The 27,963-nt window shown below is 35.8% G+C and overlaps 2 protein-coding genes and 2 pseudogenes across 2 annotated transcripts; 1 reads left to right on the top strand and 3 right to left on the bottom strand.

Annotated features, from left to right (window-relative positions):
- Positions 1-1,887: 1,887 nt before the first annotated feature.
- Positions 1,888-6,370, top strand: LOC120136182 (annotated as a pseudogene).
- Positions 6,371-10,634: 4,264 nt separating this feature from the next.
- Positions 10,635-11,634, bottom strand: LOC120136183 (cyclin-U4-1-like). Its single transcript, XM_039152291.1, has 2 exons — positions 11,210-11,634; positions 10,635-11,087 (listed from the first exon to the last, which is right to left on the bottom strand). The coding sequence occupies exons 1-2, from the start codon at positions 11,542-11,544 to the stop codon at positions 10,814-10,816; spliced, it is 609 nt and encodes a 202-aa protein (XP_039008222.1). The 5' UTR covers positions 11,545-11,634; the 3' UTR covers positions 10,635-10,813.
- Positions 11,635-20,532: 8,898 nt separating this feature from the next.
- Positions 20,533-22,693, bottom strand: LOC120135915 (annotated as a pseudogene).
- A 1,688-nt stretch (positions 22,694-24,381) lies between these two features.
- On the bottom strand, positions 24,382-26,821 carry LOC120136130 (RGG repeats nuclear RNA binding protein A-like). Its single transcript, XM_039152245.1, has 7 exons — positions 26,537-26,821; positions 25,857-26,166; positions 25,691-25,756; positions 25,437-25,566; positions 25,158-25,316; positions 25,001-25,057; positions 24,382-24,718 (listed from the first exon to the last, which is right to left on the bottom strand). Exons 1-7 carry the CDS (start codon positions 26,745-26,747, stop codon positions 24,533-24,535), a joined length of 1,119 nt encoding a protein of 372 aa, XP_039008176.1. The 5' UTR covers positions 26,748-26,821; the 3' UTR covers positions 24,382-24,532.
- Between the last annotated feature and the right edge of the window lie 1,142 nt (positions 26,822-27,963).

Here is a 27,963-nt window from a genome sequence, read left to right on the forward strand (position 1 = left end):
GTTTTTAACTACTTACTCCGTAAGTTGTTGAACTTAATGAGAACTAATATTAAGTGTACAAGATAATTATCTTTAAAATATTTATGTATTCAATATATATTTTAAATTTTGGGTACTCTATAATGTAACATTCTTATTTAGACTGGAAGTTTATTCGAACATACATTGTTATATTTAGATTCTAAAATAATTCAAATTCGAATGTAATTAAAATTCTAAATCTTTTATATAGCTCTAACATAGACAATCAAATATAGAGATTAAATTGAATTGAAATCATAATACATAGCATCATTAAAACTTGATCGATAAGTCGTACATAAAAAAACCTGACAATGACTCATTTGTAAATAATTTATAATTTATAAATATATTAAGGGATTAATTTGTAAACAATCTTGAAAAGCGTAGACATTTGTGTAATTTACAAAATTCATTTACTTAACTAAGCTTCATATACTTATCTCCTACTAAGCACTTCATCGATGCGTCAATTTCAACAAACACACAAGCATCAATTATAACATAAGCATACATCATAGGTACACCTACCACTTAAGTCTAGGGATGGGCATCTAACCCGAACTCGACCAGATCGGGTCGGATTTTTTTTTTTTTATAAAAAAATCAGGTTCGGGTCGGGTTTTTTTAATGTGGTGTTCGGGTCGGGTCGGGTTCGGGTTTAGGGTGACAAAAATCTGACCCGACCCGACCCGAAATAAATATATAATTTTACCCTATATATTTAGGAATAATTACAATAATACCCCTCCATATATTATTTTTTTCAATTTAGTCACTGTTTTTATTGAATAAAAATATTTTTTTTATTATTTCGGGTCGGGTTTTTTAAACTATCTATCGGGTCGGGTCGGGTCAAGTGAAAAATTAATTTCGTCGGGTCGGGTCGGGTCACGGGTGGAGGTCCCCTTCTTCTCCGGGTCGGGTCAGGTGGACCAAAAACCCAACCCGACCCATGCCCATTCCTACTTAAGTCGTTGTTCAAGTTACATGATAACATCATGCCTATAAATATGACATAATTGGTAACGCCAAACTTAAACCTAAGTACAGTAGGTATGGATTAAACAATTTCAGTGGCTAAGAGATTTGTTGATATCTTAAGGTTTCGAGTTCGGTATGAGTGTTTATTGTCAAATAATTTAAAATATTTGAATAGCTACTACCTTGTAATCACTATAGATTTATAAAAAAAATTAAGGACAATAGAATCGTATTTAAATGTCATCGTTACAGGAGTCAAAGATCAAAATAAGACAGATTAAAAATAAAAGTGAACAAAATTTATTTTTTTCTCTTCCAAAATTAGTGATCAAAATAAAATTGAGAAAAATTAAGAGGGACTATCATTGTAGTTTACCCTTATAATAATATATTATAATAAGAAATCTTATCATAAATTTTAGGGTAAATTATCTTTTTGGTCACCCATCTGTTACTTAATTTCTGTTTTGTTCACTCAACTATTATTATTTTTCAAAATCATACATAACATAACATTTTTATTTTATTTTGGTCACCCGTTATTAAAAAAGTAACGATGATGCTAATGTGTCATCATATAGTAATACTACATTAACATTAAAAAATAATTTTAAAATTGTCATGTCAGTATCACCCTTACCTTTTAATAGTGGGGATCAAAATAGAACCAAAATATAATGTTAGATATGATTTTGAAAAAAACAATAGTTGATTAGCCAAAACAGACATTAAGTAATATGTGAGTGATCAAATAGGTAATTTCTCCTAAGTTTTAATATCTTTAATAGACTATCTGCTATCTAAGTGAGCCCGGACATCAACCTCATATCGTATACTATTAAATTCGTTAAAAGTTCCAAAACAGGATCTTCTTTCACATAGGGTTAGGGTTTTAACTGCAATTTTAGATATTTTCTAATAAACTTTTCTTTAAGTTGGGATCTTTAATTTGAATTCCTTCTCGCCTTTTTTGCCTTATAATCGAATTCTGATATTTCCGTCGTTAGCTTTATAAACAATGTCTCCTATAACAGTGAAGAAAGGGGCTGCGTCCGCTGGCTCAAAGGGGAACCCTAGCTCCACTAGAGGGGCATCAAAATCCCAGAAACTACCAAACGGAGCCTGTAGAAGAGGCCGTGGATGTAAAGGAGGCTTCAGTTCCAGTTGTAGGAGCTAGGGAAGAGGAAAAAGAGGATGTCGTCAAGGCCGATGAGTTGATGAGAAGCCAAATGTGGAACAAAAAGTGGTGATCAAGGAAAAAGGGGTTGTCGAGAAGGAACACACTGGATTAAATTTGAATTCCAACGGGTCGGATGCGATGAAAAGTAAGTCTTCTGTTTGTTTTTGGTCTGCCCGATTTTATTTCATCCGACCGGTTTGGGCATCTGGACTCTTGAAACGTATTTGCATGTTGCTAATATACAAATTTGTAACATTTGCTGTAGTTTCTGGGTTTTTTCTGGTGCTTAGCATGTTACAGTTTTCTGATTTACTATAGATCATATTTGGTATTACTATTACATGGAGTTATCCTTGTTGGTTGATTTACAAGGTTGACAATTATTATCTTTATGAGGATTTGATTGCTGAGATAATTTTGTTTTTATTAGAATTTAGTACCAATCGTTTAAGGTGATTACTTCTCGAGTGGCCTTGTTTATTCTACCCCTTTTTGTTGCAGAAGAGAATGAGTTGAAGGAGTCTGTTGAGGAATATGAAAAAGATGAGCGGTTAGAATTGGATGATAATGAACCTGAAGAATATGACAGGGTGGATTATGATGAGAAGGAGATGGGTCCCGATGAAGTGGAATATGAAGAAGAGGAAGAGCTTGAGGAGGAACTGGATGATGAGGAGAAAGAGGGTGATCTGTCAGATTATGAAGATATTCATGGAGTTGAAGTAGAAGGTGATACTGATGATGACGATGGGCATCCCGGGGAGGAAGTGGAACATGCAGGATTGGATGATAGAGAAGAGCATAACGAGGGACATGAGGTTTTTCAAGAGAGATGCAAGCGCAAAGAGTTTGAAGTGTTTGTTGGGGGCTTAGACAAAGATGCCACTGAGGCGGATGTTAGGAAAATCTTCTGCTTAGTAGGTGATGTTGTTGAAATTTGGCTGTAGATGAACCCTCAAACAAAGAAGAACAAGGGCTTTGCTTTCGTGCGTTTTGCAACTATAGAACAAGCGAAACTTGCATTTATGGAACTGAAGAATCCTGTGGTATTTATTCTGTTCTTCAATAATATTACCTTTTTGAATTTCAAAATGGATTGACTTCACACCCAAATTGTTTTATTTTGTTGACTGCAATTGCAGATTAACGGGAAACAATGTGGTGTTACCCCAAGTCAAGACATCGACACCCTTTTTCTGGGTAACATATGCAGGACATGGACAAAAGAAGCAGTAAGTACATTGGATCATTTAAGGTCACTAGCTAGTATGGGTAATTTTTGTAACTGATTATAAATAGATAATATGTGCTTGATGTTCGTCATTGACTGTTGTGCCAGTTGAAATTGAAGTTGAAACATTATGGAGTTGACCATGTTGAGGACTTAACATTGGTAGAAGATAGCAACAATGAAGGAATGAATCGAGGCTTTGCTTTCTTGGAATTTGTATCCCGTTCAGATGCGATGGATGCTTTTAAGCGTCTTCAATGGAGAGATGTTTTGTTTGGGGTTGATAGGCCTGCAAAGGTTTCTTTTGCAGATTCCTTCGTTGACCCAGGTGATGAAATCATGGCACAGGTAATCTGATACAACATTGCTTTTTTTTTTTGGTTTGTGGGGGAGGGGTAGGGTTGCTACGGTTTATCCCCAAGTTCTTGTGCCTCACAAACTTTTTGCCACTAAGCGAAGAGGTTTTTTGTAATAAAACAGTTCTCTTTTTTGCTTTAGGTGATATGAACTATTGGGCTTGTTGGAAACATAGATGTATTTTATCATAAGAGTTTGATGACTTTATTATTCCCAAATTCAGGTTAGGACCATATTTATCGATTGTTTGCCTCCTCCTTGGGACGAGAATCACGTTCGAGAGCTACTAAAGAAGTATGGGGAGATTGAAAAGGTAGAACTTGCCTGGAACTTGCCATCTGCTGGCAGGAAGGATTATGGTTTTGTCACATTTGATACTCATGATGCTGCTGTCACTTGTGCTAAGAGCATTAATAACACCGAGTTGGGTGAAGGTGACATCAAGGTTAGTCAATGTTCTTGGTGTACTATGGTGTTTGCTTGTACAATTATTAATATTACCTTATTACGATTATTCTTTTATTTTAGGCTAAAGTCAGAGCCAAGTTATCAAAACCTCAGAGAGGCAGAGGTAAGCACATTAGCCATGATGGTTTCAGGTCAGGGCGTGGATCTGGACCAGTTGCTAGAGGTTCACGGAGTCATCCTGATCCACATGGTTTTTCTCCTCGTGGGGCAAGAGGAATTAGTAGCCGTGCCCCTCCACCTAGTCTAAAGAGGCTTGTTGGACTAAGAGACAGACGCCCTCTCATGTCCGCACCAGCTAGAGGTAGGCCTTTGACACCTCCCTCTTATAGATCCTATGACAGAAGAGCACCTGGTATCACACTATTCTTCTTGTCTGCCTAAATTCTTTAATTGGCTTTATAGATTTAAAATTTCGAACTTCAATTTTTTTGACAGCTATCCCTTACCAAAATAGTAGTTTAAAGAGGGAATATAGTCAACGTGATGAGCTTCCTTCTCCAAGGAGCAAAGGTGTTACAGATTATGGCTCTAGGGTTGTCCCTGATAGACGTTCATCATACAGAGAAGAATATTCTTCTCGCAACTCTGGCTACTTTGATTTGCCTGGAAGCACTTCTCGTACTGCAGCAAGAAGATCCTAAGTAGATGAAACGTATGCTCAAAAGATTGAAAGACCTCCTAGTTACTGCGAGGGACTTGGCCGTGATTATGACACTATGTCTAGCTCAAAAAAACCATATGCTGTTATGGTTGGTCCTACTGCCCTTCTAAGTAATTATATTGGCATTAGCATGTGATTTAACAAATTTCCACATGTTAATGCTATTTACTTTCTTGTTGAAGAATCAGGATGATGTCCCTCCCTGATATGTTGATGTGGGTGCAAGGCATTCAAGGGCTCCCCTAGATTATGAACTAACTGGGAGTGCTCCTCCATATGCAGATGCATATGGTGATAGGTTTGTTTTTTAGAAGCTTTATTGTGTTAATTCTTTTCTTTCAGGATCTTTATTTATAATTAGTATTATTGTGACAGGCTTGAAAGATTCAATCTAGGATATGGTGGCAGCAGGAGTTCTATGTCTGGTCAGGATGCACATAGTCTGTATGGCAGGTGTCAAGGCATGGGCTATGGTGGAGGTTTGTTCTAAGTTGCTGCCGATTTATTAAAGAAGGAAAAAAGGGATTCCTCTTGGATGGGTGGTCATGTTTTTACTCGTGTTTTCTGGTTTAATGACTTAAATTTTGATATGATTTTCAGGTTCTTTCAGCAGCAGTGATATTGGAGGAATGTACTCATCCTCCGGTTATGGTGGTGGTTACATGTCTAGGGGATCAGATGTATGTCCATATTCCTTCATTTGTTTAATATTTTAAGAACATACTAGCATATATTTATTTTCTGTTTCTCCTTCCATGGCAGGTTGGTGGTAGCTCTTACTCACTTATGTACCCTAGTCGTGGTATGGGCGGTAGCAGTTACATTGGTGGTGGGGGTGGTTCTGGTTCATACTACTGATGTAAGTCGAATTGTTTTTATCCTATTCCTTTTCATGTTGTACTCATGGAAGTGTAATAATAATCTCTAGCAGTAGTGTGTTTGTAATGGAGATTAGGGCTTCCTAAAGTTGGTTTATCCGTTCTTCTGAGAGGTGTATTAGCAAGGATTGTCTATGGAGCATATTTCAGAGACAATGAGGCTGCTGTAGGATGTGGAGCATATAAAGCTTTTGGATTTTGTACCCATGGCATTGGATAGAATCATTCCAATTCTATAGCCTCCGTACGTTGTAGTATTAGGTTTTGAGACTTTATGTGAAAGAGGAAGTGTGCTGGTGCTGTTTCTAGTTTCACAAACAGGTTATGTGTTGTGAGTATTCAAGTTTTATAGTGTAAGGAAACCTAATCTCATTTAGAGATGAAACAGCCAGTGCTTAGAATATGCTGTGTACAAACAACATTATTTGTTTTTGTATGTAAAAAAACTACCAATGGATAATTTGGAAGCATTTGTTACATACACTACCGTTCTTGAGTATTTGATGGAGGATTAAGCTATTAATTAACATTTGGTTATGGATTTTGGAGGCTTGATGTGCTGAACTCATCAGGTGAGTTTGATAAGGTAGGTAGAAGGCATTAATATCTTTCCTTAATGGTGATAAGCACGATGATATCAAATGGTACATATAACTGAAGGTTGTATGAAATCGGCGGAGGTTGCTCATGCATGCGTTCTTGTATAAGTATGTTTCATTTCTGAGAGTGGAGCTAGCCGTATGCAAGCGAGGAGGAAATTAAAGGACTTGCTTAACCTTACCTCTTAAAGCTCTTATACTGTAGACACATACTTCAAACTTTTACTTTGGATCTGTTTTTCTTTGGGGATTCCTGACTAAGATGCATGGAATTGATTTTAGTAATGGACATGGTTCTTTAACGGCCGACATGTTTGATTGTTTGGTCAGTGTTGCAGTTTTAGTATTTTTTTTGGCTGATATCATTCTTGAGAATTTACCGTGTGTAATTCCTCATATTTCTGGTTTTGGGTTGTCCTTGGCCTGGTGGAGTATGGTAGGAAAAGATTTGAACTTAAGGACCAGCAGGAAGTATATATTTCTGACTGAAGGATCACTTCCTAATGTAACAGCATCTGCTTTTCATTTTCTGTAGTTATTGTTTGAGAAAGCTACTCATCCAAACGAAAAAGAAAGGTAATGTTTCTCATGAGTTATATGGATCTCGGGGAAATTTTTTGTTTCTCATGAATAAATATATCATTAAATACTAAAATAGTTGTTGTGGGAAGTTATTGGTGGATGAAACCCTTAGAAACTCTTTGGAAGGCAGTGTTTTACTAATTAGTCCTAGAGGAGAAATGATTTTGGAAATGCTGAATTCTAATTGGTTCAGAAATCAATAAAGCCGTGGGTATGTGTGCTGATGATTTAGAGACCCTTAGTTGGAATTACAGTGTTACAATGTGTAGAAATCTACTTTAACTAACTACACTTGAGAATGACTGCGAGTGACTTGGGTTTCCTCCCCACAAAGTATTACAGCAGCCCGTAAGTTAAACAAGTTACAATTCCAAGTTTATGCCAGAAAAGTGTGTATGGTCTTTGCAAGACATTAATGTCATACCTACTTGGACCTGGTCATGTTTAGTGATTTTGTTTCATGGGTGGTTTATTCTATTACCTTGTTATTAGTGTAGGAACAAAATTGATAGTAGTTTAAGAGGCATTTGGTTGTCTGGGTCTGCCTAGTAAGCTCTTCACGGTTAAAATATTGATTGTTCTGTTTTTCCCATCTTACTTGAGCTGATGATGGGGGGAAGAAAACTACTTAGCTTTATACTCGTGCTTCACGAGTTTGTTGGAAATAATCCAAGGTTTTCTGAAGCGAGGAGTGTACTCAAACATGTTTCTGTTCTTTAATACAGCCTGCTATGTTATTTTATCTCAACAGCTATATAATCATTAGCAGGGCAGACACTTGTTTAGCAGCCCAGCTCTTTGACACAATGTTGGTGCTAGTTTATTTGTTCTTGGATTCGTTATTAATCAATCATATTGCTGAATACCGCAATGAATAGCTAATTATCACGCTGTATATTGTCCTTTTTCATGCATTTCTTTGGGAAAGATAGGCAGGCAAGTTCTTCAGATTATTGGTTGTATCCGTGTTTGAGGGTCCAAATCTTTTGTGCCATTTGGGACTGGCATTCGAAAAAGACAGGATTACAAGTGACAATTGACTAATTAAATGAGGAGAGATACCGTAACTGCAGGTATTCACGAATGGTGTAGGAGTAAGAAGAGAAGCCAACAGCTGTTTTTGATGAATGCAACTTCTTAGCTTTTGTTCGGATTAGGCACCTGGAAATTTCAACTCTCCATATAAACTATGTATTTTTTTTTATATATTCTATTGATGATTTAATTTCATAATTTTTAAAATTTTATAATTTCGTACTTCTTATATCTTTAGTATAATTTTTTAAGTTGTACTAAAATGTTGCGTTTGTTATTGAACTTGTGAATGTCATCGATTGACAATAATCCGAAGGTGGTTTAGTGGCTTTACATCTGAAAATGCAAAAATATAATTTTAAAAGTGATTTAGTGGCTTTATATCTGAAAATGAAAAAACGTAATTTTAAAATAATCTTTATGTAAATTAGTGTTTGGTTGGTCGACAAACAGTGTGATATGATGCACAAAACATTCTTTTTACTCCTAGGGTATTGAATATTTAATGATTTTATATATTTTTTAATATTTTAATAAAGTAACTTTACTGATTAAATAGTCTAGAGATATTGGATTTAAGCACGTGTCTACAAGATGTGTTTGTTTAAGAAATATTATGAATATATATTATTTTATAATCACTTTAGATTATTTAAAAAATATTTCAATAATAATATCAATCAGTGATAAGAAGTTTGATATTGCTTAAGTATGTTTCGAGTTTGAGTCCTTATGTATACAGAAAATCCCGGCTGGATCACCCACAAAAGTCAGGTGTGCGATCTGAGTTGGTCCAAATTAGTCAAGTCAAAACTTCGAGAGTTGGAAGGAAAAAAATCATTGATTTAAACATACTATATCAATTAATTCTATATAAATGATTATATTAAATGTTAGTAACCATAGTTCTATTTACTATTTGAGAAAAAAAATGCCAATACAATATTCATGCATATATATTTTTTAAAATGCATGCAGTTAATTCTGTAAAAAATGATTATATTAACTTGTGAAGTCGTGTTTCCATTGCTGAATTGTACTCGCTTACAATGTCAAGTAATTGATCTAACCGCCGATCTATGAATCTCACGACAATCAAACATATGCAATTTATTTTTTATTAAACTAAGGTGATTACAAAGTATTATCTATTCTAAATACTCTCAACCATTTGATAACTCATGTTTAATCACCCTTACAACTCTTGGTGCTTGAACTCGTAACTTCTAAGAAAAACAATGATTCCTTTAATTATTGAGGTAATTTGATTCGAACGGGGAATTGTTAGGTTGAATATGGAGCATGGGCTTTTCATGTTAAAGTAGGTGCATAAATTTTGAAGTAGTGTAACGTGCTGCATGCCTAGCTTACATTCTCTGTTTTTGTCCTACATGTAGGAACCACTTGACTGCAGATGCCACGCAATAATTTTATCGGTTTTGTCAGTTTTTCTTGATATGGGGCAGGTTGCTTACCTTGAGTTAGATGCCTAAAATTTTTCTTTGATGTTCATGAAGTTGGAGTCCTTAGAATATTATCTAGCTTGGTCCAGACTTGGGAATTTCAGCAAAAAGTACGTGTTCTTGTGTCTGAGGTGAGGTTTGTCCAAATTTAGCTGCTACAGATGTCATCGTAGAGAGAAGATTTAGTGTCCACTTCTCTACATGCATGAACCATGACATGTGCCGTTCCCCATTCGCTTGTGAATTTTCCTTTAATCCATACCCCACTGCACTTTTATTGTTCATTCCAAACTAAATGGCAAGTCTTGAGCTTGGTTTATCGCTTTTATTATTGTTCAACATTTTCAGTTGGGTTTTCTTCTGTATCCATAATTCTCTTCGTTGTGATCCATGATTTCTAGCTTTTGCCTGATTGCGCTCCACATTCTGTTTCCTACATTCTTGAGCTGCTGTCATTAAATCATTGTGCTGTCATTAACTCTTGGGATACCCAAGGAAATCACATTGAACATGTATATAAGGCTTTCACCCGAATATTTTCCCAAATGGTTTGCATGTCAAGTTACTCGATAGTTATTTACATTCCTTATATTTTCACATCTGTAATTTACTGAATATCTCTTGGTCACATCCTCTTTTCATGCTTTTTGAACCAACCAATCCTACAGAATCCATGAATGAGTTCATTTTCAGCTCTTAAGTTTGCAATGCTCAAATGAACCCTGTAGGCTTCTTTCAGCCCCTCATGTGCACTGTTCCAAGGAGTAGTTGATGCGCAAGGAACTGTCTTTAAGGATATATTCCACTAGTGGCTTGCCCCACTACAAGAAGAGGATCGATCGCAAGAGTTGGCTCCGGCCCGGAGTTCTTCATCAGTCTAGCAAACCACGATGATTGGAGAAAAATCATATACTGTGCATGCTCATGTTCTGCCTGAAGATACGGAAATACTGGAGAAAATTTTGCAGCTTCCAACCATACCAGATGTGGAGTGCAATGTTCAAGTTTTAATTGATATTCTATAGTTTTTTTAATTCTTAAATATATTTACATTTAAATATATATTACAGGTAGTTGGAATCAGAATATTCCTCAGCACTACACGCCACAATCATGAACCTAAAGAAACAGAAGACAGGGGCAGCCAGACTGTAAAGAAGAAACTCCCACCTATACATAATACATAAACAATCTGAGATCCTAAATCCCAAACTAAAAGACCAAAAGAGAAAGAGAGAACATGTGATGTGGGGTTCATTCTGCCAGCACAGAATGTCTACACAGGTGAAGTCACTATCATTATCTTTGTATCTACCTACATTTCACAACTATCATAATAAATCAAACACCTTAATTAAACAGCTAATTGTTGGTTTTGATGGGAGGAATCTTCTTCATTTAAACATAACTGTAGTTTCAGTGACCTTCCAAGGCTTAAAGTGGATTCTGCAACACTTGGAGGATGTTGCACCATCATCTCTCTTTGCAGGTAGGAGTAGTAAGCGTGGAAGGTATTGGGGGTTACGTGTAACTTGAAACCCAACCCAAATAGAAAATCTACTTCCAATAAGTTCATTTCCATTGTGTTGATTCCTCCTATTTTTGCATAGTAAGCATTGTTGTAATACCTGAAGCCCGAGACAAAGTCGATTTAGGGTTAGTTTAACGTTACTTTAACCGTCAAGAAACACTTTCTTGACGATAAAGTACATGCGAAAAAGGAAGAAAACCACTATGTAAAAGAACTTGCATGTCATCCATGAACTTTGCAGCAACCATCACACTCGTGATAAGCAACCGGTGAACGTTGAAAGAATTGATCCGCAACGAGGGTTGTCTTTGAGAAAACCAATCGAGATAAACATAAGCAACAATGAAACAGGAGGGGCTACAGTTTGCATACTTGTAAATTCTGTCGAGATAGTTTTGAATCGAGATAGTTGGCCGACTTAGGCCATGAAACACTGAAATTTTCTGAGCCTCAACCCCACAGTTTACATCATTGGATTCAACCACTTTTTGAAGAAGAGAAGACAGAAAGGTTATGAGATTTGCCATCACATTTGGGTTCTCTAGCTCTTCCATAGCTGAAAAAAGAATTTTGGACCAAAACTATGGTTTTACAAGGCTTTGTCCTAACACAATAAAGTGTGGGATTATTAAAGCTCCGAACTTTATCTTTCAATTGGAGACAAATATAAAGTAAAGGTGGTTCACTTTGTGGGGATTAGTGTCATTTTCCTGACGTTTCCTGTTGTTAAAAACTTGTGGATGCCTACTGTTTTTGTGCTGATGATAGAATTTCCCATGTCCATCATGTGATTACATGTGGGGAAATTGTTGTTTGCAAATTTGTGGGTCCTGCTCTTTGGAGATCTTTTTATGTCATGCGTATTAAAAATCTACAGAGTTAGCTACGACCGAGCTGGAAGCTTGTTTTATTAGGACTGTCTGGTTAACTGTCAAATTCTTGATTTAGCATTGCCTATGGGATTAGACAGCTCTGTTTTAGGTTCTGTCCCAACCCATGAGCTGTCCATGTGAGCCCGCTCATTTTAATACACTGCAAGTCCCACCTATGTTATACCACAAATATATTAATACAATTCTTATATAATTCTCTCGTTTTATAATATATCTATATAATATTTGATTTGTATTAATTGATTAATGAAAATTATTATATTTATTCCTAATCTCTTAGGATTTCAGAATTGTTAAAAATCTCTTAAGTTTTATATTCTCTGTTTAGCTACAATATCAACCGCTAACATGCCCTCATGATCTATGAAAATCTAATATAGTATATGACAATCATATCTATTTAATTTGTCATCCTACATATAGTCATTAGCATCTAAGTTTGACACTAGTATTAAGGGTCAGTATATAAGTCGTCTTGCAAGGACGAATATGAGACTTTCTCGATCTCTTTGAATATCTTTTAATTGTTCATCACCTGCATGAGCTCAATTATTCTTTATCATGTTCATGAAATCACGATTCTCTATCTAAATTAAAAAGAATAAAATATCAAAACCGTCACAACGTAATTTCTAACATCAATAAAAGTATAAACAAAGCCTAAAACTTAGTCACCACCATTGCAAGTCACCTACTCAGATCCTCCTATATATGAAAATGAATCCAAGAAAAAACAAGGCCAACCTGCATGCTATGGAGCTTAATGCATGGAAGTGGGTGTTAAAGTCAATGGTGGCGCCAACAATTATTGAAACAATTGTTGAAACTAAAGTAAAAATTTTCGGTGGCTTTAAATGCACCGAATAAAATGGGTCAAAAAGGTGGGAAAAAATGGGGGCACCGAACGGTGCATTTATTTTTGTTGAAAAATGGTAAATGAAATAATTGCATTTAGTCATTGCAATTTAGGGTATTTATAAGATTAGTCCTTAAGTTTCAACTATTAATACCCTATCCCATTTAGCTTCAAAATCATCCCAAAATCATTTCTTTCTCCCAATACTAGAGAGTTTCTTGTGAGTAGTGAGTATTTTGTAAACACCTGTAAATTTTCTCTCTTAGTAAAAGATCTGCAGCAGTCCGGAGACGTAAGTACAATTGGCTGAACTCCGTTATCAATTTCGGGTATTATTTTTCAGCTTTTATTTCGCATTCTCACAAATCTGGTTATAGGGAAATTACTTGTTTACTCGTTTATTTTCCAATAACTGGTATCAGAGCTTCTGGTTGTGAATTTTGTCAATTTTTTGCAAGGTTACTATTTATTATTGTTCACGTGAATAGTAAATTTTATGAATAGTAAAAATTTTGTCAGCGATACGAATTTATCGACGGAGATGTTCTAATACACGGTGGTTCGCAAGAATTGTCAGAAACGATCCAAACAAAGCCATATTCGAGTGGGAGCGATGATTGTAGACGAAGGGAATGTGAAAATTGAGAAGTTCGATGGTGCGGACTTTGGCTTTATGAAGATGCAGATTGAAGATTTTTTGTACCAGAAAAATCTATATCAACCTCTCTCAGGAAAGCAACCAGAGGGCATGAAGAATGAAGACTGAGCTCTTCTCGACAGACAAGCCCTCGGAGTTATTCGACTGACGTTGTCCCGAAATGTTGCTTTCAACATAGCAAAGGAAAAGACCACGGCGGGTCTTATGGCGGCTCTCTCCAGTATGTATGAGAAGTCATCAGCCTCAAACAAAGTTCATTTGATGAGGTGATTATTCAATTTGCGGATGGCGGAAGGGGCATCAGTGGCTCAACACCTAAATGAACTCAACACTATCACAACCCAATTGAGTTCCGTGGAAATTGAGTTCGGTGATGAAGTTCGAGCTTTAATTCTCTTATCATATCTACCAGACAGTTGGAATGCTACTGTTACAACAGTCAGTAGCTCGTCGGGAAATATTAAATTAAAATTCGACGATGTTTGGGATCTGGTATTGAGAGAAAAAATTCGACGGAGAGAATCGGGTGAAGTATCAACCTCCTCAGCCTTGCATACGGAGTCTAGAGGGAGAACTTCAGAAAGAAATTCAAATCGTGGCAGATCCAAATCCAGAAGGGGAAAATCAAGAACGGGAAAGAAAGATTATACCTATTATAATTGTGGCAAGAATGGTCACTTTAAAAGAGACTGCCGAGCACTAAAGAAAGATATCGGCGCATAGGAATCTGCCAACATAACAGAGGAGACAGATGATGCCATGATTCTAAGCGTCAACAGTCCGATTGAATCATGGATCTTGGATTCAGGAGCATCTTTCCACTCCACCCCATGCCAAGAAATCATGGAGAACTATGTCAATGATGATTTTGAGAGGGTTCACCTAGCTGATGATAAAACCTTGAAGATCGTCGAAAAAGGAGACCTCCGATTAAAGTTGCCAAACCAGACCACCTGGACGCTGAAGGGAGTGAGACATATTTCTGGCCTCAAAAGAAATTTGATTTCTGTAGGACAGCTTGATGGAGAAGGATATAACACAACCTTTTCAGGTTGTAAATGGAAGATTACCAAAGGAGCACTCGTCATTGCTCGTGGTAAGAAGACTGGTACTCTCTATGTAACATCAAATTTAGAGAATGTCATTGTTGCAGCAGATGCTGATGGAAAATAAAACATATGGCACCAAAGGCTTGGCCATATGAGCGAAAAAGGAATGAAGACACTTTTGTCAAAAGGGAAGTTGTCGGATCTAAAGAATGTAGATGTCGAACTATACGAGGATTGCATCTTTGGCAAACAAAAAAAGTCAGTTTTGTAAAGATTGGCAAGACACCCAAGGCAGAAAAGTTAGAGTTGGTTCATACTGATGTATGGGGACCATCTCTAGTTCCATCCCTTGCAAGCTCACTATATTAAGTCACCTTCATCGATGATTCAACAAGGAAGGTATGGGTTTATTTTCTGAATAAGAAATCGAAAGTCTTTGATATCTTCAGAAAATGGAAGGCCATGGTGGAAAATGAGACTGGTCTGAAAGTCAAGCAGTTGAGGTCTGACAATGGAGGAGAGTACAGAAATAGGAGATTCAGAGATTTCTGCGCAAACAATAGGATCAAGATGGAGACAACAGTTCCCATGACACCGCAGCAGAATGGCGTAGCAAAGCGCATGAATAGCACTCTGAATGAACGTGCCAGAAGCATGAGGATACATGTCGGATTGCCCAAATTTCTATGGGCTGAAGCTATCAACACTGCAGCTTACCTGATCAACCGTGGGCCCTTAGTTCCCTTGGATGGTGGAATACCAGAGGAAGCTTGGAGCAAGAAAGAAATAAACCTTTCACATTTAAGAGTGTTTGGTTGTATTTCTTATGTACACATAAATTCTGCTGAAAGAAGTAAACTTGACTCCAAGTCCAACAAATGTGTCTTTGTTGGTTATGGTGGTGATGAGTTCGGTTACCAGTTTTGGGACTACGAAAATCAGAAGATCGTCAGAAGCAGAGATGTCATTTTCAATGAGAATGTGATGTACAAAGAAAGGTCAACTGTAGAATCAAGCAGCTCCAATACCAAAGCTGAAACAAAGGAATTTGTTGAGTTCGAGGAGATTTCTGGAAATGATGTTCAAATCAGTCCTGAAGCAGTTCAAGAAGAACCAGGCACACCGGAACTAATACACTCCTCCAGGATTCCTAAACCAACCCAGCGTTATTCGCCTTCCTTGCACTACTTGTTGTTGACTGACAATGGTGAACCAGAGTGCTATGATGAAGTAATGCAGGTGGAGGATTCAGTTAAGTGGGAGTCTTCCATGAAAGATGAGATGGAATCGCTTATGTCAAATCAGACGTGGGAATTAACTGAATTACCACTAGGCAAGAAAGCGCTCCACAACAAGTGAATTTACAAGATCAAAGAAGAGCACGATGGGAGCAAACACTACAAAGCAAGATTGGTTGTCAAAGGTTTTCAGCAAAAAGAAGGTATTGACTACAATGAAATTTTCTCTTCATTCGTAAAACTGTCTACAATAAGACTGGTGTTGAAAATTGTAGCTGCATAGAAATTACATCTTGAGCAGTTAGATGTAAAGACAGCTTTCCTTCATGGTGATTTAGAGGAAGAAATCCATATGAGGCAGCCAGAAGGCTTCATAGAAGCAAGCAAGAAAAACCTGGTATGCATGTTGAAGAAGAGCTTGTATGGTTTAAAACAAGCTCCTAGACAATGGTACAAGAAGTTTGATAGTTTCATGAGTAGCAGTGGTTTTACCAGATGCCAAGCAGATCATTGTTGCTACATCAAGAGGTTCGACAATAGCTTCATTATTTTATTATTGTACTTTGATGACATGCTCGTTGCATGCTCAGACATGCAAGAGATTATAAAATTGAAGCAAAAATTGTCGAAGCAGTTTGCTATGAAGGATTTGGGCGCTGCAAAGCAGATTCTTGGGATGAGGATTAAGAGAGACACAAAGCCGAGGACTTTGATGTTATCACAGGCTGAGTACATCAACAAAGTACTCTCCAGGTTCAACATGCAAGATGTTAAACCAGTAAGTACACCTTTAGGTGTTCATTTCAGAGTCTCCAAAGAACAGTCACCAAAGACGGAGGAAGAACGTGCACACATGGTGAAGGTGTCGTATGCCTTAGCAATTAGAAGTCTGATGTATGCCATGGTTTGTACCAGACCAGATATTGCTCAAGCAGTGGGAGCTGTTAGCAGGTACATGAATAATCCGGGCAAGGTACACTAGGAATCTGTCAAATGGATCCTCATATATCTGCGGGGTACTACAGACAAAGCACTTTGTTTCAAAGGTGGAGATATAATACTGACAGGCTATGTAGATGCTGACTTAGCCGGAAATGTTGACATTAGAAGGAGCACTACAGGGTATGTCTATACTCTAGGAGGAACCGCAGTGAGTTGGGTTTCTCAACTACAGAAGATAGTTGCTCTCTCCACAACTGAAGCAAAATATGTTGCTGTTATGGAAGCCAACAAGGAGATGGTTTGGCTTCAAAGTTTATTGGAAGAATTAGGCAAGAAACAAGAAAACAATGTCTTGTATTGCGACAGTCAAAGTGCTATCTATCTAGCAAAGAATCTGTCTTTTCATTCCAGGATGAAGCACATACAATTACGATATCATTTTATCTGGTCTCTTCTGGAAAATGGGATTTTGAAACTTGAAAATATTAGTGGAGCTCAAAATCCAGCAGACATGTTGACAAAGACGGTGACTACGGATAAACTGAAGTTGTGTTCAGCTTCAGTTGGCATGCTAGAGTAATAAGACCAGAAATGCTGATGCATTAATCAATGTGTGAAGACAGATTAAAATCGTTCTTCAAATGGGAGATTGTTAAAGTCAATGGTGGCGCCAACAATTATTGAAACAATTGTTGAAACTAAAGCAAATTTTTTGATGGCTTTAAATGCACCGAATAAAATGAGTAAAAAAAGGTGGGGCAAAAATTAGGGCACCGAACAGTGCATTTATTTTTTTGTTGAAAAATTGTAAATGACATAATTACATTTAGTCATTGTAATTTAGGCTATTTACAAGATTAGTTATTAAGCTTCAACTATAAATACCTTATCTCATTTAGCTTCAAAATCATCCCAAAATTATTTCATTCTCCCAATACTAGAAAATTTCTTGTTAGTAGTGAATGTTTTGTAAACACCTGTAAATTTTCTCTCCTAGTAAAAGATCTGCAGCAGTCCAGAGACGTAAGTACAATTGGCTGAACTCCATTATCAATTTCAGGTATTATTTTTCCGCTTTTATTTCACATTCTCACAAATCTGGTTATAAAAATATTACTTATTTATTCGTTTATTTCCTAAGAGTAGGACCCTGTAGCCTAATAATAGTATGACCCAAATTCTTGATTCCTTTGTCCTGAGCTCTTAATTAATAAGGCATCGAGAAGCGAAAGATTTTAGTTATCTGTTCCATCTATCTACAAGCCAAAATCGTACTGGAAAGTTGACTAAAGCAGAAGCACATGCTATTGGGGCCGGCTGCATTTTCGTTTCATCCTTGAGAATTCATACTATTATCACCGACGGGGAGCATTTTGTTTATTTATAGTCACTAAGAAGATAAACAGATAGTGCTGGGTTTCTTTTAGTCGTAGGTTGATGGTCAATTAAGCAAGAAAAGACAGATGTGAAGCATGTCGGACTGTAAGCCGATCAATGATATAATACCATCAATGTCTGTCCAAGAGAAAGTGAGAACCCATAGCTTAAGTTCGATGAGTTCAGGTTATAAGCAAGGAAATCATGATTCCTCTCTAATATTTTTCAATTTGATTCTCATTTTTTTTTACCACATAAGTCCTTAAACTAGATTTTTTAATCATTTTATCCCTTTTAATAACAGACTAAATTATAAATTGCATTTTAAGTATATTCATCTTTTTACGTTTTATTGCGTTTAAAAAAACTTTTAATTATTTTTTTATTAGTCTTCGGTGGTTATAACTTATAAAACAATATCTATTCAGAATATTTCTTAGTCATTGGCCACAGACACACACTCTGTAGACCAGTTGTTTGAATCCAGAATCTCTAGGGAATTCTCCTGTTAATCATTGAAGTCGTTTAATTGATTCACCTCTTGATGATGATCTTTTCCGCGAACCAAACAACATGCAAGAGTTCAAATCATATAAAAAACTCCACAATTAAACAATATATAAAATTATTAAACAATAAAAATGAATTAAAAGATCAAAATGTACTAATAAGAATTCTACGAATATACATGCCCAACTAAAAAGTAATATAGTGTTCTACTCTAAATGACGACGGCTGAAACTCTTCTGAAAACATCTTATGCCTTAAATTGAACACAAATTTTATCAACCAACATATAGAAACATAATTTCAAACATTGGATTAAAATAACTCAGTAATGCCGAACTACTCTAACTCAATCGATTAGTATGGGCACACGAACAAGATGACCAATTTTGGGTTAAAAATTGGCATGGTTGCTGATCAATGCTGACGTGAAAGATATTAAATTCGAATATGATAAATAAACAAGTACATATGCAGTTCATCAAATGGGGAAAGCATCGCACAAATTTAATGATGATGATGGCACTGCCTCTCCCCTAGCCCAAGCTCATGATTACAAGAACACCAGCCAACGCGAGCGAAAAGCCTAGCATCAAACCATTAGTCATGATTGTAATAGGTGCTCCGCTATGATGCGGCGGCAGTGATGACGTGAAGCCCCTCGGTGGTGTCCCTGAAGGAGTCGTTGAACCAGACGGAGGCAACGAACTGCCACTGGCTGCAACAACATTGATGGCTAGCTTCATGCCTGAAGTGCAATGCCCCGATACGGGGCATAGATAATACATTAACTAAACATTATGAAACCAAAACGTTATTAAATCAAAATACATTTTTAGCTCCGTCCTACTTAATTAGATATTTAATAATTTTTTGTATTTTTTAATTTAAATATTTATTTTTGCATTAACGACAACATTATTAAACCAAAATAATTATGTTTATCTTGTAATAAAAACAATGATTATGTTTATCATAGCAGACTATTTCAGAAAAAAATATGTTTATCTCGTAATAAAACCATACATATTAATTAATAAAACAATACATTAATTACTTGTGTGTTAAGATATTATTTGTCAAGTGTAACTGAGGTTTGACTAGGTTTAGCGGTGACTTCAAGTATGGTTCCATTTATTTTCAACGTTAATTTTATTTGGTTAATAACTAAATTCTGTTATTAGTTTATATTCTCTTAAAATTTGAATTTATTTATATTAATTATTTGTTTTATTGATGACATCTATCTTAAAATTTTATTTATATTCACTCGACATGAATTTTTTTTTATTAATATATATGTATACATTTTTAAAAGTATTTCTTGTGATAGAGATACACGTAAAAGAATGGACTCTGCGGAAGATAAGTTTAGAAACAAAGTATTTGATGTTCTTAATTCTAAGATAGACATGATATATATCTCTAGTTCATAAAATGCGGAAAACGTCACACAGATTTAAGAACACAAAAGCAAATAAGCCAATAACAATAGCACTGCCTCTCCCCCAACTCATTAATTGCAAGAACAGCCCCCAACACGAGCGAAAGCCTAGCTCAAAACCATTATTCATGACGGTAGTTTCTCCACGGGATGATCGATGAAGTTCCGTTGGCCAAGACAACATTGTCAGCTAGCTTAATGTCTGAAGAACAATGTCCTAGCACAGGGGATATAAAATACATTGTCCCTGTCTTCGACAGAGCAATGACCGTGTTTCCACCGCTGTGGGAGTTGATAGCATTACAGAGGAACGTCTATGTTTCCACCGCTGTGGTAGTTGATAGCATTACCGGTGTTGCAACTTTTATAGTCACTTTTGGTTACTTCACCCGGTGGCTACTGATTGCTATCTCTGCTGTAATTGTTTCCTTTGTTTAATGGAAGGTTATGTTCCAAAAAAAGTTTAAAAAACATTCAGATTTGAGAGAGAACACTATCATATTAACCAACAAACATACATTGTACAAGACATTGGCATTAACGAGTACATAGAAATGAATTAGATCCTCTAACCCGAACAACTAAGTTCCAATAAAACCATCGAGTTAAGAAACACAAATCTTACAAGCCACCGAAGGCAGCATACTGCATCCGAAAGAGCTTGCAAATTCATCATTGACCTCGTCTTAGGAAGAGCAGCAGCCACTCTGCTGTCCAACAGGCTGACTTCGGATCTGTACCGTTGGAGGCCTTGCATTGTTCGCAGCAGGTTGGCTTGCCGTTCTGCATTAAGCAGCAGGCCACGTTAATGAGTGAGCTGAACAAACCAAAATTAAGGAACCAATATTTTGTCATAAATTTCCTTGCAAATGAGTTTGTGTATTTGGCCTAGAGGGTTTTTTTTTTCTCTATAAGATTGAATAATTGGACATGCAGCCGGTCAACTATACATACTTCTAGAATTTCAATAACTTTAAGGTTGCCATCAGCGACATTGCTAGCATTATTGTCATAGTATGTGCTACGGCTACAGCCTAATTAGAAGGAAAAAGCTATAGGGTACCTATCCTTGATGGAGGCAGCCAAGGCCATGAAAGCTTGTTCGACATTAGTGGCATCTTTTGCACTAGTTTCCATGAAGGGTATGCCGATTTCATCTGCAAATGCCTAAAAGAAGAAAGCAGCAACATTGAAGAAGGGAATCAGGAATAGGGCGATGAAAGCAATAAATCACCAACAATTACAATTTGATAATCACACAGCTCTTCCTTGCTAACCTGCAAGGTTCTACACAAAAGAGACAACTTTATGCTATATATTTTAAATTGGGAAATACCTTGGCTGTTTCGTAGGACACAACTCTATTTTCCGTAAGATCACACTTGTTTCCAACCAGTATTTTGTTAACATTATCACTAGCGTAGCGATCAATTTAACCCAGCCACTGCTTGACATTGTTGAAGCTTTCTAGGTCTGTCACATCATAAACGATCTTACAGAGGAGCCAGCAACGAAAAGGAAAGAAAAACATTATATTAAAAAAGGCTTATAAGTAGCATAAAAAGGAAAATATGGAAAAAAAAATCTAGAAAATATAAGATCACCCACTATGATGCCATGAGCCTCACGGTAATAGCTACTAGTAATTGCCCTGAATCTTTCTTGTCCGGCAGTGTCCCACTGTACATTGAACCAAGAGCAGACTAACTAGTTATCATCAAGAAACCAAGAGTCCAGATTTACAAGTAACTTAGTAGGATTAAATTATAAAATGAAAATATACAAATGGAAAAGGCAGCAGCCAAAGAAGATGATCAGACGGCTCATTCTCTCTTATTAGATGTATTGCTCTGAAGCTATGTTACTCGGACACTTCATTTCTCATCAAGTATCCGTGTCCGACACTCAAATATGGGGATATGACCTCCAAGAATCCTCCAAATATACAGAGAAACTTTGAAAAATCTAGTCATAGCCATGTCGGATACATATCAGTTCCGACGCATACACCCTTGTCCGAGTAACATAACTGGGAAGAACCTAGGTCAGAAAATTTTCGAACCAAAGGATCAAAGAAAAAGAATGTAAAAAAGCATACGATTTGAAGTTTGATGGTTTTCCCATCCTGCTCCACAGTACGTATTTTTTACCAAAAAAGAAAAGTGAATCAACAAAAAATTAGAATCATTGCTATAATTTTAGGCATTTAAATGCCAAGTTAACACCAAAGACTGTTTACTAACAAAATCGACCCCAATGGTGCTTATGTAACTTTCTACATATGAATCATCCTGCATTAAAAGAACAAAGGTTCGAGATTTAGATCTGCATAACCATCTGGAAATATCCACAATTCCACTTTTCTTTATACCTCAAATATACAACCAAAAACAGTGACGACTGACAAGATTCCAAATCCAAAAGAGTCTATGTCCAACTCATGAAATACAAATTTGACTCTGTCAACACATGTCATATGCCCTTAAGCAGTGACACTTTTTAACCAATCATTATCACAATCTAATGAAAAACATGAATATAAACACTCAAGGCAACCATATAAGCATGTAAGAATGTGCGACAAGGCAAATGGATTTCTACAAAGCAGACATTTACTTTCAAATTTCAACTTAAGAAACCTACAGCAAATCTCAAAAGAAGACAGGATTTTCCAACACCAGAATCTCCGATAAGCAGAAGCTTGAACAGATAGTCACTGCAAAAGATTGCAACCAGATAATATCAGCACATGTTTCAATGATGCACGAACATAATATCTCCAGCGATAAAACTTGTGGGAGTGTGATGCAGAGTTGGATTCGCCAAATGAGGCCTAATCCCCACACCCAAACAGAAAGACTTTTCGGAAACCAAAACTAAATATTCAATTGAAAATAAGACGATAATAAAAACAGAATAGAAGAGAACATCTCAATTTCATCAACAGATCTGAAACAAAATATTATAATTGTAGGGTTAAGTTTAAAACACACTAGAAATCATGAAAATTTCAACAGATCTGAAATTAAATACAAAAATTATAGTAAAATATTTATAAAAAAAAAAATTATTAAAATTATTATGAAATTATATAAATTTTTCAGGTTGTGTTTTAATTAAAATTTTATTCAATTACAATTATATGTGTATCGTATATTGACAAAAAAATCAATATCATAATAGATCGTTTTTATTTGCTCATTTTTAAAATGAATATTGAATATATAATACACAGGTGGAAAATTAAATTAATTTGCTATAGCAGTAGTGTGTTCATTTACAAACAAAACTTCTGCTTCCATAGGTGATTTCCAAGAAAGAGTGAGCATCAAACGAAAGGTACCTATGCCATCAGCAACTGCATTTTGTTCCCTTAAGATAGGTGCGAACCTTAGCTGCCAGTTTCGTTGAATTAATCGTACGATATGTGACACTATCGGTGATAGTCTATCCATGGACATGTCCTGTGAAAGGGCTTTCAAGGGCTTGGTGTATTTGTTGTGTGGATAACTATACTGCTCATGGACTTTGAAGATGAGAGTAGAGATTTGATGACTTTTAATTTGGTATATAGATTATTTTAATATTTGCATTTAAAAATATATTTAAACTAATACATATCTATTTACGTAATATTTTAACAATCAAATTATATTACATGATATTGATTAGTGTTAAATAATGACGTGACATTAACCAATCAAACTAAATTCTTAATTGGATATTCAGATTAAATTATTTTTGTTATTTTAATGCATATACATTTAAGGAGTTAGATTTAATTCTCATTATCGTTGGAATTAAAACCGTTCTTTTCAAAAATAAAATTGAGTACGTAAAAGAAAATGGTATGATTTGTTAAAACTAAATAATATATATTTAAAGTAACTCTCAACCATTTAAAATTAAATATTTATACCATTAATGTTCATAACGCTTAAATCCGAGACCTCAAGAAATAAAATTCGTTCCTTAACCACCGCCTAAATGGTATAATTAACTACAAAATATTAAGAATAAATAAAGAAATTTTGATAATTTCGTACTCGAAGACTTTTTCATAATCAAGAGACATTATTTTAAACTTTTTATATTTGAGATGAAAAACTAATCCGAAAAAAACACTTTTCATCCCAAAAACTCGATGTTCAATCACAATGAAGTAGGCCTTAATCTCAAATAAGTCGGAAAAGCATATAGGAGAGAATAATTTTGTAATAGCAAGTTGGTAAGAGTTTGGTTGGGTTAAGTGTGCAAACACATAATCATTCTGGGTAAACAAGTAGCAAAATAGTTCCATCTATTTCAAAACAACAGCAACAATAGTTTCACAGGGCTCCAGTTTCCATTCTTATTTGAGGGGAGAGTCAGATCACAGCATAACAATTGTTAGGGAACCATTAAATTGGGAACTGGAGAGTCAAATCATGAAGAAAACACAAAATATACATTTTTAAAACATTAAATTTAGACAACAGGGAACCAGGTTATTTGAGTTCAGAGCCTATCTATATGAAGAACCCAAAAATTCCAGAAAATTAAAATGGAGATGGCATGTGGGGTTGTTCTACAGAAACCTCACTTGCCTCCCAAAGTTGGGAACTGCCCAGGGTCTTCAATGGAAGGTGCTGCCACATTACTTGCTTCACTGCCACCACCAAATGCTCTTGAACCACGCCCGCGACCACGCCCATGTCCACGTCCACTTGGGTTGTAGTACCTCTCCCCTTCAGCAGGCTTCAGAAATTCATTAATGCTCAGAGCCTACCATCACAGGTATAAGGATCAATACATGCCACTAAAACTTTATTCATGATAGAGATGGAATCATGAAAGGAACAGACATCCACATGCTTTGCAATTTAAGCCTCGGGCTCAGGGAAGAGAAAGGATTATAGATAAAAGTTTAAATCAAGGAAGTTGATAATAGTTAAAATCAAAATTGCACAATTGATGTTCAAATGGGTGCTATGCATCAAATTAACTTATATGGAGGCTCGTATAAACCGGAAAAACAGATCACAAAAACATAAGAATGAAAAAAACCTTTTTGGCTCTCTCTTCCTTCTCATAAGCCTCTTTTCTCCTATCCTTATCAAAGCCCTATACAAGAAAACCAGGACAGATGATTACTACATATTTGCCAACAAATAAGACAAGTAATTCATGATAGAATCTTCTAAAGTGAATCAACGGGTCTTACCAACTTGATGAAAACCTCATCATCATTCTTCTTCTTGTTTGAAAGCTGTTTCATAGACTCAAACTCCTTGGCATCAATTTTTCTTCCCTCAGTCTTGAGTGCCTGCAGAGCCTTCCTTTTCTTTTCCAGCACCTTCTCATACTCCTCAAGAGTCATCTCCTATTTCAATATCAAAGGTCACACACAGTAATACCCTAGTTTGTACCCGTAGATTTACAATTACAAAAGGCTACAAATATTAATAATCGTCTCATATGATAAATTGTCAAGTGGTTCTACCTTATCCTCAGGTTCTTTTTCTTCTGATTCATCTGTAGGGTTCTCCTTGTTAGCATCTCCTGTATCCTCTTCTCCTGCTGGCTTCTCATCAGCAAAATTCTTATTCGTTTCATTGGCTTCTTCAGTGACCCTGAAAGAAACAAAGACAAAATCTCATTTCCCTCGATGATTACAATGATGAAATAAGAACAAAATGAAGTGATGATTTATTTTATTTTACAAGACTGGAATTTTAAGAACCAAAGACAACTCACTGATATAGTTCGTCAGTCTGATTTCCCCAATTCCCACGACCAGAGCCTTCTCGTTTGAGCTCATTTCTGCAGACATAAACAACAACAAAAAGCATCACTTTTAAGACTTCCATAAAACACAAAACCGGAGAATATCAAGATAAACAGCCAAAAAAGAATCTTTTACCCCCGCCCAGTCCCACTATGACGTTCAAACACCCTGCGAGGTAGCTCCCCATCTCTAGCTTCCCCATTACCGAAACCACCACGGCGACCACCACGATAAGGCCGAGGACCACCATATCCACGCCTTTCAGAGAATTTTCCACTCTCTCCATCTTCAAGTGCACCTTGACCACCAGGCAAAACACTGTTGCTGAATGAGTTCTCATCATTGGCAGTATCACCTCTATATCCAGCATTTCCACCACGCCCACGTCCATATCCACGTCCACCACGGCCTCCGCCACGAGTACCTTCGGTCTTTGCCTCCCTCACTTCAAAGAGGTTAGTAGTATTATATTAAACATACCTCAAGATATAGAAGACACAAAATCCACAGAATCATAACTTTCCAACTTGACATGATTTTGTACTACACAGGAAGTAAATACAACTGAAACATTCTGTGTACAACAAACGAAGCTACGGAAAAATATCATGAACCCACTTCAAAATCCCCACAACTCAACCTTAAAAAAACGGTAACTTAAGCTTAACCCAAAACCATTACTCTCAGGACAGTACACAAAAAACACTCAATATTTTATATTACAATATCCTTTCTACTGATTAAGCAGATAAAATTGAGGACCCAAATAATACAAGCAGATGAAATAACAAGTAACTTTTATAGGTTAAGCTTACCGGCCTGAGCAGGAGGGAGAGGCTTGAAGGGAAGTTTAGCTTGTTTAGTCTGAGTAATAGGTTGCGGCTTAGCCTGGGACTGAGTCGGGCCCTTCTTTGGAACGGCGGCGGCGTTGGCGGTTGAGACTGGCTTTTGCTGTGCAGCGATCAGTACTGAAAGCTCCCCGGTATCATCATCTCCCAACAAATCAAAAGGGTTCGAGCTCGCCATTTCTTCAATAAAAAATACCCAAGCTAAACCCCTCCAAATATATAATCGTCGTTTATGTTTTTTATATATATAAGAAAAACTTACTCACACAAAATATTCATTGATAATTTCATTATATTTTTCAATCAAACAAACCTTAGAATAAATAGATCTGCAAGAAAGTGAAGTGAGAAAGGAACCAAGAAAAGGAAAATGGAAAAGATATGGAAATAATTTAGAGAGAGAAATACCCTAGCAGCCAAAAGAGGGGAAAATAAAGTTTCAGTGAATTTTTATTTTGGTCATTAAGTTGTAAACGTTTTGATTTGGTCATTAAAATTATTGATAAATCATAAAATAATCCTTTGTTAATTTTTAATAGTTTGATGTAACACATTAATAAAAAGAAATTATTATTAAATCTAATTCTTAAAAAACAATTAAAATATTAATTCAATTCTGAAAAGGATTTAATTTTATAAAATGATTAAAAACTTTATTTTTAGTAATTAACTTATCATTAACATCCTCAATTTTCACTACTCAATCGTCACTCCACTATTTTCTTTAATTATAAATAAATATATGAGCTTGATATAGATGTTGTAATGGTTGGAGACATTATGGTTGTAAATGAGTTGAATTGAGCTCGACTCGATTCAAAAAGTTCAAAAAAAATTCGACTCAACTTGAAAGTTCACGAGCTTAAATTTGTCAAATTTGACTTGAATTAAAAATTAAAAATTGAAGCTCAACTCGAGCTTGAAAAAACTTAAACTCGAAATATTTTCAAATTTAACTCAATTAAAGCTTGAACTCAAGCTCAAATCTAAACCTTAAGTACATTAAAATCTTACACTATATTAAAAAATCACTATATAAATGTAAATATTATTAATAATTTAATTTAAAAATTTAAAAATTAGTATACTATTTTTGAGTTGCTCATGAATTTTTTGAACCTGATATCAAGTAGTTCGCTTAGACTCGTTAAGAATTTAAGTTGAGATCAAACTTGAATCGACTCTATTCAATTCAACTATTGATCAAATCAAATATGAGTAGTTCACGACATGTCTCGTCTCATTTATTATCCTAAGAGATGTGACGGAATTGACAGAACGATGTAATTTATTAATAGCTAAAATGTAACTCCTCAAATTTAGTGATCAAAATAAAAACTAATTAAAAATTTGGTTGCAATTAATGTAATTTACTATTTTACTTTCATAGTTGG

The sequence above is a fragment of the Hibiscus syriacus genome, unplaced genomic scaffold (assembly GCF_006381635.1).
Source record: "Hibiscus syriacus cultivar Baekdansim isolate YM2019G1 unplaced genomic scaffold, ASM638163v2 tig00110621_pilon, whole genome shotgun sequence".
NCBI classification, from domain to species: Eukaryota; Viridiplantae; Streptophyta; class Magnoliopsida; order Malvales; family Malvaceae; genus Hibiscus; species Hibiscus syriacus.

Coding starts and splice junctions, on each gene's coding strand:
- LOC120136183 (XM_039152291.1), bottom strand. CDS start 11,544: ATGGAAGAGCTAGAGAACCCAAATGTGATGGCAAATCTCATAACCTTT. Junction 11,088..11,209: donor GCAAAGTTCATGGATGACAT/GCAAGTTCTTTT, acceptor CTCGGGCTTCAG/GTATTACAACAATGCTTACT.
- LOC120136130 (XM_039152245.1), bottom strand. CDS start 26,747: ATGGCGAGCTCGAACCCTTTTGATTTGTTGGGAGATGATGATACCGGG. Junction 25,757..25,856: donor CATAGTGGGACTGGGCGGGG/GTAAAAGATTCT, acceptor TTATGTCTGCAG/AAATGAGCTCAAACGAGAAG. Junction 25,317..25,436: donor AAAAAGAACCTGAGGATAAG/GTAGAACCACTT, acceptor ATATTGAAATAG/GAGATGACTCTTGAGGAGTA.